Source organism: Colobus angolensis, unplaced genomic scaffold, assembly GCF_000951035.1.
Source record: "Colobus angolensis palliatus isolate OR3802 unplaced genomic scaffold, Cang.pa_1.0 Scaffold29, whole genome shotgun sequence".
Taxonomy (NCBI): domain Eukaryota; kingdom Metazoa; phylum Chordata; class Mammalia; order Primates; family Cercopithecidae; genus Colobus; species Colobus angolensis.
Window position 1 is genome coordinate 379,971 of NW_012116154.1, and position 12,055 is coordinate 392,025.

Genomic DNA, 12,055 nt, shown 5'->3' on the forward strand with positions numbered 1-12,055 from the left:
ACTCACTAGTGAGATGACCCCAGTACCTCAGTTCAAAATGCAGAAATCACCGGTCTTCTGTGTCCTTCGCGCTGGGAGTTGGAGACTGGAGCTGTTCTTATTCGGCCATCTTGCTCCGCCCTAAACCTAACTCTTTAGGCCATTGAAGTTCCATTGATGTTCACACCCTGCTATGACAGAACAGAGTAGATGTATTTACACATACTTTTATTTTCTCTAATTACTTAATAAAACAGCCATCCTAATTCAAAGAGAAAGCTAAAGACATGTTTTCCCATTTAGTCCTACATGGCACAGTTACTGGGAATGTAATGAACATCTGCCACACAATGTTCATTATATCAGAACATAATTAGTAAAGTTGAGGAAAATTTGTGGCAAAATTCAAGGGAAAATGTCAAAAAAAAATAGCTTAAAAGTGGGCATATTGGAATTCCTAACACCATTCATTTAGAAGGCTCATTAGGAAACAAAAATATCCTAAGATGACATTTCAGACTCTCCCAAATCTGGCACCTTTAGTCTCCATACATGGATTCCCAATGAAAAACCTTCATTGTAGTCAAGTCAGTCTCTTTGTTCCTGCCAAATATATATGCTCCTCTATCACTCCAATGACCTTAAACATTCATTAAACAAGACTACCAAGCATTCCCACTAGGAAGAGGTCTCCTTTTTATTTCTATAGAATTAACTCCTACTTTAAGATCTAGCTCAGCAATGTTGATCACCCCAGCTCTTAGAAACTTAACTTCTCTCAAAGTCCATAGTTGCTGCTTGTCTATTTGGCATGACATATTAGCCATCTTGTTGCTACTGCTGGTTAGCTTTCATTAAGTGCCTCTATAACCTAGTTCTCTGGCTCAGCACCTCACATATGTTATGTATTCAATGTATATTTTGTGGAGGATAAAAGCTGGTTCTTAGAGAAGTTGTCCTTAAATAACCCTCTTCCTTCTAAGTCTATCAGCAGTATAGTCATATGACCTGAAAGTTTTTAAATGATCTTGCTGACATCCGAATTCTACTACAGATGCTGTGACAAAGTCATGTGGCTGGAACCAGAGTTCCCTGCCAGGGGCTGGCACATTGCACTTCTCACACAATAGAAGGTGAGAAGATCTAAGAGCCTTAAAATCAAGCAGATGCAGATTAGTGCAATCCTCAAGTTCAATCAAGTTCTGAACCAATAAAAACGTGTGATTTCTAGCAATCAGGAATGAGTGGTTTTTAAGAAACAAGGTAGTTGGGATACGCTTGCCATTATGGATAAAGTGATAATATCTGGGAAAGGACACACAGTAATCTGTAGACTATGTCATGCAATATTCTTCTCTGTATAAATGACTTGTTTCCTGTATGAATGTTTTCAGCTTTGCTGATGAGTCAATGGGACACACATGTAAAAAATGGATTGCTCTATAGAAAACAGAGGTAACTTCTGGAACTTCCTTCAGTTATTATTTATAAATAAGCAGAATTGAACCTCAACTCCTTCTGAGGACTAATTAGGAATTACAAATAAATCAACTATCGTCATGATGCTGTGCACTGATTTTTAATAAGAACTAGTTATGGCTTCATATAGAACTACACCTAACATGTTAATCAGAAAAGCACTGCATTTCCTCCAGTTTCTGTTCGCTAACTTTTAAAGCTGATTATTATTTTTACTATTTTCCTTGCTATATTAGCCCTTTAATTTGTTTCAGACTTATGTTCATTAAGCCAGAGAAAGCCTGCTTTATACAAGGAGACCCTGGGCCTTGGAAGAAATAAAAATGGCCAGTGATGACAGTCTAGAAAAAGCTGTGTTCATTTTTTACGTTTAGAAGACCATACTTCTAAATCCTGACTATCACTGAAACAGAGATACATTCATTGTTGAGTCCTGCTTTACCCTGAGATGTTCCATGAACACTGAGAATACATTTCCTTTGTTCTAAATTCCAGTCTCTGAATCAGAGCCAACTAGAGTGGGCTCTTCATAAATATGCATTGAATGCCTGACTGAGTATTAATGTAGGGCAGGGCTCTGATTAGCAAGTGCTACCTGCAGGGAGCAGAAAAAATACCACAAATGGAGATAGGACGCTATTAGCAGATTTTATTTCATTTTTTCCTGAGGCTTGGAAATAATCACTTCTCTCTCAGGTCAAACTTCTCCAGCTCTCTCGCTTCCGGATGTGAAAAGATCTCAAATAAAAGGCCTCTATATGAGGATCTCTTTCGCTGGTTGCTGGAGGAAGAGCATGAAATGAGGGAAGAAGCAAATTGCTTCTAATTTATTGTTACTGGTTTATTGCTTTCCTGCCAGAAACAGCACAAAACCTTACATCTTAACTTGAAGGTGAAATACTTGTTTTGACAACTTGTTAGCATAGATCTCGGTATACAAAATAAAAGGTAATGAGGCTATGACAATCTGAAAGACATCGGCAAATTAAAATTTAACGTATTTATGGATTTTATACAAAGATTCCTCTCCCCTTTGCAGATAAAACGACTGCATCCAACTTTATGCAGATTTAACTAAAATTAAAAAAAAGTCTTTTGTGAACCACCTGGGCCAATACTTAGTTGGCTTAATTGCAATTTCAGTGCCTTGTCAGGCTGTGGAGCCTGAACTAGGGAGATGCACCGGGCCCACTTGCAGGCGGGCCCCAGATGCACCCAAGACCCACGGACCATGGGCACCCGGGGCCTCCCGACCTCGCAGCCTGTTGCTAGTGGGTGAAGCAGAAGGACAAGTGCGACTCAGGCCACGAGTCAGGCTGGGCGTGCAGAGAGGTTAGAATTACACCCAGACGGTGAACAGTCGTTCCTTTACCCTGCTCTGGCTAGGAGTTAAACCTTGTAGTCCCAGACCCTTTCGCTTTCGCCTGCCCGCTCAGACCCAACAGCACTTTCCGGACGACGGGCGGCTCCACTGCGATCAAAAGCCAGGGGTAGCGGGAGGGAATTCGTGAGAATGCAGCAGCCGGAGCATTCTTTCCTTTCTGAGCAAGACGTGAGAGAGTCCGAGTAGCCTGGAGGAGGGACCGGGTCAACTAACTCCGCCGGGCGGAGCGAAAACGCTGGAGGACTAAAGAGGTTAAGAGCTGATCCCCCCCTCTTTGAGTCGTGATACGGTCCGAAGCGGGGAGGGGCGGGGCGAAGGAGGCTCCCCTGGCTCTCCCCGCCCCTCACCCTCCTTCCTAGCAGAGCGGCCGCGGGTGGGGGAGCGCTCGCCCCGCAGGCCCCACCCCCGGCGCCGGCGTCCGAGCTCCGCCCTTCGCCGAGCCGCCCTTCCGCGGCTGCAGCGAGAGCTAGCCCAGCTCTGCGGACGCCGCCACCTTCGCCGCCACCGCCGCCTTTCTCCTCTTGTCGGCGTGCGGGGGCCGCGCCCGGCGGCGGCTCTGCCCTAGGTGGGTGGCGCTGCCCAGGCTGCAGCTGAGCGCTCTGCGCGGCGCAGCCGGGTCTCCCGCGCGTACCGTGAGGTGACAGGTGCAGAGTCCAGGCTGAGGACCCACCTGCAGCCGCCGCCGCGATGCCCACCATGCGGAGGACCGTGTCGGAGATCCGCTCCCGCGCCGAGGGTGAGGGGCCGCTGAGGCTCGGGGTTGACCCGGGGTCGGGCGGCGAGTGTGCGTGTGAGTGTGTGTGTTTATCCTGGAAGAGACCGCATCCCACCTCTTCCCCGTCGGCAGTCCGACTGTCGCGCCCAGCTCCTAGTGGACCCTTCCCCCCGCGCTGCCCCCAGGGCACTCGTAGACCCTTTCCAGGCTCCAGTACCTTCGAATGGGTGTTCTCGGCGGGAGCCCCGAGGCGTGCTTAGCACCGCAGTGTGACCATTAGGTCCCAGTCACTGAGAGCACTCGCCCTGCCCACCTCCCTCCCCACCAGCTCGATTTCCACTCAGCTTCTCCATCCTAGTGAGCAGATCCCCAGCCCGCCGCCTCTGCCTCCAGCGCCCACCGTTTTGCAACCCCCTATCTGAGCTCCCAGCGAAGCGAGTTTGCTTTTCCCGGGCTGCAGAATCCTTTGATCCGTAGTCCCTTGCCTCTCGGAGCGCGTGGAGCCTGCATAGGGGTCGGGTGCCGAGTGGATCCCCTGCATTACAGCTTCTGCAATTCTGCCTCCCGCAGCGGAGTCCCACCGGCTCCCGTCTGAGGTTTCATTTTTGTTTCCCTTTTGCCCGAAACCCTCACTTCCACCAGCTGAGCTGACTTTTTAGCCAGGTGGAAGCTGTTTTCTTTGCTCCACCTGGGGCCAGCTCTTGAATGGCCACAGTTGTCAACACTGAGCAACAGATGCTCCGGGGTAGAAGCAAGTAAGCTTTCCCAGGGCCCAGACTCTTCATCGTATCCGAGGAGCCATCAACATCCTGCCTGCCATGTGGCAGGCACTCTGTAAATATTATTTGATTTTGCTCACGTCAAAGCCAAGACCATAAATATCCCAAGGTTTGTTTGTCTTCTCCCATAAACCTGTACTTGAATCCTGCAGAGGGTGGAATAACATGTTTTTCGGAAATCTATCTGCCATCATCACTGATTACCGCTCTTCTTCCCCACCTCCATCTTTTAATGTAAGACGGTGGTGAAGTGGTTTTAGAAAAAAAAAAGATATATAAGTTAGGAGAATTGGATTTCAGAGGTGGAGACAGGTCATTTTTTCTCCTTAGGGTCTCCCTGTAAAAATAGGGTCCCTGAAATTTTCTGATTGCAGTATTTCGGAAGTATTAAATGAAACTGCTGTGGGGAGAAGGCCACACGAGTCAAAACTGGCCTGTGTACTACATAGGAATTTGGTACACACTGTCTTTTGTAATACGCCAAAAAATACTTATATAGGGCATTATAGTTTTACATACACAGTTGAATACATTATAATATTTTTAAAATGCACACTAAAAATTCATTTTTTTTTTACACTTCTGAGTGAAATTAGTCATAGAGGTATGAAAATATAACGGTAATAGTTGGTGGTGTTCTTTTAAATAACAGTAATTGATGGGTCATATATTGTGGGAAACGGGGAAGAGAAAAAATCTGAGAGCACTGCAAAACCTGTGGCGTGTGAGGGGATTACAGGGCTGCAGTACTGTTCTTGATTAACTTGTGTATTTTTCAAAGTACTTTTACAATGATTACCTTATGGAACCTTACAACACTCCTGGAGGTTGGTGAAGGTAGAGTGCCATCTGATAGTTGAGGAAACTGTGACCCATTATGGTTTAGTAATTTGCTCAAGGTCAAGTAACTAGTTCAGTGACACATTTGGATTAAGAACTCTGGGAAAACAAGGACTGCTGCTTGTTTAATCTTCGTATTCCATGTGCGGCCAGCACAGTGTCAGGGCCATAGTGGTGCTTGGTGAATAACTCTTTCCCCTGATATTGGTTGATTCCAGTTATTATAGCTTCAGCATTGTGCTTGGGACGGTGGTGAAGACAAATGATGATTCTGTGGGGCTGGCGTTGTGGCTCATTGCCTGCTCTGCCCACACTTTTCTTTCCTAAGAAATATAGTCAGGGCCGGGCGCGGTGGCTCAAGCCTGTAATCCCAGCACTTTGGGAGGCCGAGACGGGCGGATCACGAGATCAGGAGATCGAGACCATCCTGGCTAACACGGTGAAACCCCGTCTCTACTAAAAAATACAAAAAACTAGCTGGGCGTGGTGGCAGCGGGAGCTTGCAGTGAGCCGAGATGGTGCCGCTCACTCCAGCCCAGGCGACAGAGCGAGACTCCGTCTCAAAAAAAAAATTAAAAAAAAAAAAAATATATATATAGTCCTACCTTTCCTAAGGAATATTCTCCTTTGAGAGAGGCCCATGCTGCCTAGATGGCCTTGTTCTGAACTGCAGCCTTTTTGGCCTCAGCTGATTGGACTATGGTTGGTTCCTGACCCAGGGGCAACCAATTCTTATGTGACTCAGACACTTGTAACCTTGTGGTTTGGCTCAAAAAGAGTCTCTGTGTTAATCATCTCTCTCTTGGAAACCTTAAAGTTAGAGATTTAGAGTCAAAGCAGAAGGGAACAGAGGTGAATAGGCTGGTAGGGGAGAGAATGGATGGCCATAATAGGTCATGGGAATGCTGCTGATAGAAGAAAGCAGAAACTGGGTGAGTAGAGAGACAGCAAAGAGAACGGAATTGATGGGCAGACCTTGAAGCCTGCCCTCCCCGAATTTTATAGCCCTAGTTCCCAAGTAGCATTAAAATAAGCTCTTTTTCCCCCACCTTGAAATGACTTGAATGGGTTTCTGTTCCCTGCCTCCAGATTGGCCAGATGTATGACTGTCATGCCTGTAAGTTGTTTACAACCAAACTGGGGAGAAAGGACTTAAAAGGGAATAAATAGTCTAAGAGGGGATGTTGTTAATGGAACATTGTGCATGCCGTGAGGGGACGCAGGACCTGTGGAAGATTAGGAATTTAGTACATACTTATTCCTGAACATGAGGCCTGCCGAGTGAACATTTCATTGAGGTGTGATTTGAGATGAGGCCTCAAACAGTGCTTCTCAAACTCGAAGGTTCATAGGAATCACCTGAGGATCTTGTTAAATGCAGAGTCTGATTCAGGAAGTCTGGAGTCGGGCCAGAGTTACTACATATCTGACAAGCTCACAGGTAATGCTGAAGGATGCTGGCCTGCAGATCACAGTCTGAGCAGCAGGATCCTAAAGGATACTGACATCTGTTTCTATAGTTAGGAGAGTGTTGAAGACAGTCATGACATGAACAAATGGGGAAAGTGAACACGGCTTATGTCAGAGTTCTTAAGGAAATTGGCCGAGAGCATAGGGAAACTTGGAGGGAGTAGGCTGTAAGTTTGGATAGGTAGACTACTGCCAGATTACAGAGCATTTTAAATGCCAAGGTGAGTCATTTGGACACAGGACCAAATATTTGAACAGGATCGTAGAGTTCATTGAATCTAATTTCTTATTTAAGTGTAACTCCAATATATAATATCTAACAGGGCCAGTTGGGGGCCACATTGTTATAAGGGAGGGACATCCTGAAAATAGTAACTTAGTAAGTCTGGAAGTGTGTTGGCTGGTTTGGAGGAAAGGGTATTGTAGATAGACTGTTGCAAAACAGTCTTAAAATGACAAAAGTCAATTAGTATTGGAGTGGAATAGTGAGAATGGGAAGGGAGGAATCAGATTTCTGACTGAATCATTAGCTAATTCAGCAGTTGTCTACTGAATTTCAACTACTGTTACAGGCAGGCACTTGGGATACTTCAGTTAACAGAAGAGGAAAAGTGTGGCCCTGGAGGTGCTTACTTTCTAGTGAGGCAGGAGACAAAACACACACAAAATACGCTAATTATAGAGTTTGTTGTGTGGTAAATGCTATGGGGAAAATGAAGAGAAAGCGAAATGTTTAATTAAGGTGGGTGGACGGATTGCAATTTTAAGCAGGTTAGTTAGGCTAGTCCTCATTGAAAAGTTGGCATGAAGGAAATAAGAAAGTTGGCCTGGTAGGGATCTGGGGGAAGGGTGTTCCAGCCAGAGCTAATGCCCCAAGGCAGGAGAGAATCTGGAATTAGGAGTAGTGAGAGGAAGAGTAGTAGGAAATGAGTTCACAAAGGTCATTATATTAGTCTGATCTTAGGCTGCTAATAAAAACATACCCAAGACTGGGTAATTTATAAAGAAAAAAAGGTTTAATGGACTCAGAGTTTCACATGGCTGGGGAGGCCTCACAGTCATGGCGGAAGGTGAAGGAGGAGCAAAGGCAAGAGAGCGTGTGCAGGGGAACCGCCTTTTATAAAACCATCAGATCTCATGAGACTTACTATCATGAGAACAACACAGGAAAGACCTGCCCCCATAATTCAGTTGCCTCCCACCAGGTCTCTTCCACAACACTTGGAGATTATGGGAACTACAATTTAAGATGAGATTTCGGTGGGGACACAGACAAATTATATCAATCATATTATAGGACTTTGCTATTTAGTGAATATTTAGTAAACATAGGGCAGGAGAGAGAAAGACTTTTTTTTAAAAGGCAATTCTGAAGCAATAATTTAGAATTCTAATGTTAATAAGTTACCATGGATCTTATTGGGAATAGCATATTGATATTTCATTGGTAATAACATATTGGTAATGTGTTCATAAATTACCAGGGATCATATTGGGCTGGCTCGTGAAGATTTAGTTGAGTAAATCTGTGGTGGGCCTGGGGATTCACCTTGTTAATGAGCCTCCCAAGATACCCTGGTGCTGGTAAAACACATTTTGAAGAAATTTCCATTACAGTCTTGAACTTGATTGGTTGAGAAAATCTATTAAACAATAAGGAAATTGGGAAGAAGGATTAATAAAATAAGAGATTATACTAATTCAAATTTTGAGGTAACTGGGACATCCAAATGGACATGTTTCAAAGGTAGTTGGAAATTTTGAGATGAGATGTGGGAAACCTCAAACTTGGGAATCTTGAGTTGAGAAACAATAGTTGAAATCCGATAGTGGAAAAATTTGCCAGAAGGCAAGAAGAGTAGGTAAAGCAGAAGACTAAGAATTTTAGGTCTCTTTATTTAGCTGCCCCAGATAAATCAAATGGGTGTTCGAACTTAGCATTTGTAATATGGAAACAGACTGAAATAATGGTAGCTTACACAAAATAGTTTTTCTCACTCCTGTGAAACTAGTATGGAGGTAGACGGTCAGGGTTGGCTGTGCTTGCTACACAAAGTCATAAGGGATGTTGACTCCTTGTGCCTTTCTGCTTCACCGTCTTGAGAGTTTGACTTCCATAAAGTCACAGCATGGTTGCTGGGGTGCCAGCCATCATGTACAATAGTTTTAGCCAGAGAAAATGGAAGGGTGAAAGACAAACAGGTTTTCCAGAAAGCGCCACACAAAAGCTAATGCTTATTTTACATTGGTTTCCATTTGCAGGGCAAGCTGGGAAATGGAAATTTCCAGGTGGACACATTACCCAGTGCTGTGTTACAAAAGGAAAAGGGTGTATGGTTATTGGGCAGTATATTAGTCCATTTGCACACTGCCAATAAAGACATACCCAAGACTGGGCAATTTACAAAAGAAAGAGGTTTAATGGATTTACAGTTTCACATGTCTGGGAGGCCTCACAATCATGGCGGAAGGCAAGGAGGAGCAAGTCATATCTTACATGGATGGCAGCAGGCAGAGAGAGAGAGCTTGTGTAGGGAAATTCTCATTTTTAAAACCATCAGATCTCATGAGACTTATTCATTATCTCAAGAACAGCATGGGAAAGACCAACCCCCACGATTCAGTTACCTCTCACCAGGTTCCTCCCATGACACATGAGAATTGTGGGTGTTACAATTCAACATGAGATTGGGTGGGGACACAGCCAAACCATATTCCACCAACTGGCCTGTGCCAAATCTCATGTCCTCACATTTCAAGACCAATCATCCTTCCCTACAGTCCCCCAAAGTCTTAACTCATTTCAGCATTAACTCAGAAGTTCACAGTCCAAAATCTCATCTGAGACAAGGCAAGTCCCTTCTGCCTATGAGCCTGTAAAATCAGACTCAGGTTAGTTAATTCCTAGATACAATGAGGGTACAGGCATTGGGTAAATACAGCCATTCCAAATGGGAGAAATTGTCCAAAAGGAAGGGGCTACAGGCACCATGCAAGTCCAAAATCCAGCAGAGCCGTCAAATCTTAAGGGTCCAAAATGATCTCCTTTGACTCCATGTCTCACATCCAGGTCATGCCAGTGCAAGAGGGGGGTTCCCATGGTCTCAGGCAGCTCCGCCCCTGTGGCTTTGCAAGGTACAGTCCCCCTTCTGGCTGCTTTCACAGACTGGCATTGAGTGTGGCTTTTCCAGATGCACGGTGCAAGTTGATGGTGGATCTACCATTCCGGGATCTAGAGGACGGTGGCCCTCTTCTCACAGCTCTACTAGGCAGTGCCCCAGTAGGGACTCTGTGTGGGGGCTCTGACCCCACATTTCCTTTCCATACTGCCTTAGCAGAGGTTCTCCATGAGGGCCCTGCCCCTGCAGCAAACTGCTGTCCAGGCATCCAGGCGTTTCCATGCATCTTCTGAAATCTAGGCAGAGGTTCCTAAACCTCAGTTCTTGACTTCTGTGCACCTGCAGTCTCCACACCACGTGGACGCAGCCAAGGCTTGGGGCTTGCACTCTTTGAAGCAATAGCCTGAGCTGTACCTTGGCCCCTTTTAGTCACAGCTAGAGTGGCTGGGACAAGGGGCACCAAGTCCCTAGACTGCACATAGCAGAGGGGCCCTGGGCCCAGCCCATGAAACCATATTTTCCTCTTAAACTTCTAGGCCTGTGATGGAAGGAGCTGCCAGGAAGTCTCTGATATGCCCTGGAGACATTTTCCCCATTGTCTTGGTGATTAACATTCAGCTCCTCTTACTTATGCACATTTCTACAGCGGGCTTGAATTTCTCCTCACAGAATGGAATTTTCTTTTATATCGTATTGTTAGGCTGCAAATTTTCCAAAATTTTATGCTCTGCTTCCCTTTTAAAACTGAATGCCTTCGACAGCACCTAAGTCACCTCTTGAATGTTTTGCTGCTTAGACATTTCTTCTACCAGATACCCTAAATTATCCCTCTCAAGTTCAAAGTTCCACAAATCTCTTGGGTGGGGAGAAAATGTTGCCAGTCTCTGCTAAAACGTAACAAGAGTCACCTTTGCTTTAGTTTGCAACAAATTCCTCATCTCCATCTGAGACTACCTCAGCTTGGATTTCATTGTCCGTATCATTATCAGCATTTTGGTCAAAGCCATTCAACAAGTCTCTAGGGAGTTCCACACTTAGAGGCGTACCCGAGACTGGGCAGTTTACAAAAGAAAGAGGTTTAATGGACTTACATGGCTGGGGAGGTCTCATAATCATGGCAGAAGGCAAGAAGGAGTAAGTCAGATCTTACATGGATGGCAGCAGGCAGAGAGAGCTTGTGCAGGGAAACTTCCATTTATAAAACTATCAGATCTTGTGAGACTTATTCACTATCACGAGAACAACATGGGAAAGACCTGTCCCCATGATTCAATTTCCTCCTACTGGGTTCCTCCATGACATGTGAAATTTGTGGGATCTACAATTCAAGATGAGATTTGGGTGGGGACACAGCCAAACTCTATCAGGGCAGGCAACAGAATCAGTCACAGTGAGGTTCTCAGATTACCAAAGGCTCTTGCTTGGATAAAATAGAAACTGCTCTGGAGCTCCTACTTTACATATAATAAGGATTAAATTGTTCAAAACTAAAGAAATGCACACACAGAAAAACTTCACATACCTATCCAGTGGTTTGCGTTTTCTTCTGTTGAATACTATAATGCTAAAATATGACGACATTTATTTTATTATGTAAAATATGTGCTAAGCGATGTGTCCAGAAGTTGTTTTAGGAATTGTTTTTCTAAATGGCAACTCTAAAATGTTTTAACTATGTAGAATACTATGTTTTATTTACATAAAAGGTAACAAAAGGAATAAAAAGCAATTTTTATAAATTTTATAAATAAAATAATTTATAAATTTTATAAATAAAATAAAAATCTTAGGAGACTATTCTACGTAAAAGATGACTAAGGTTTTTGTTGCTTTAAAAACCACTTATTATGCACCAGCTTTGTGCCAGCTAAATGGGTGGTGGGACAAAAGGATGTGGTGGATGAAGGAGGTCCCAAAAGAAACATGGAGCTGAGTTCAGATATACCTTATACCTGAAGTAGCACTGTGTGAGAAGGTGTGTATGAGTATAGCGATACAGCATGTCATCAATGTTTGAAAGTCTCAAAATAGGTGTCATTTTACTTAGTGCAATTTTGGAGATATAAGTGTATTAGATCTAATTATTTTAGGTTTTGTATTTTCAGTGCAGAATTCATGGTTTTGTTTTGTTTTTTTTCTGTCATTTCAATAACAGTTGAAGCACGTACCTATGTTACAGCTATGGGAACGTTTGTGTAGGTCAGAGGATGCTTTTGAAGTTAATGAAATGTTTGCCGTGTGGATCTGTATTCACATGGTTTCATTAGAATGTCAGTGACGTGAAGGCCAT

The 12,055-nt window shown here is 44.3% G+C and overlaps 1 protein-coding gene across 2 annotated transcripts in view; it reads left to right on the forward strand.

The window, feature by feature from the left end:
* Positions 1–3,304: 3,304 nt before the first annotated feature.
* ATP8A1 (ATPase, aminophospholipid transporter (APLT), class I, type 8A, member 1) overlaps positions 3,305–12,055 on the forward strand; it is a 278,979-nt gene continuing 270,228 nt past the window's right edge. For both annotated transcript variants that reach the window (XM_011949035.1, XM_011949034.1), the window contains exon 1: positions 3,305–3,578. In XM_011949035.1, coding sequence (XP_011804425.1) covers positions 3,530–3,578 — 49 coding nt within the window. In that variant the 5' untranslated portion in view covers positions 3,305–3,529. The remainder of the gene's footprint in view (positions 3,579–12,055) is intronic.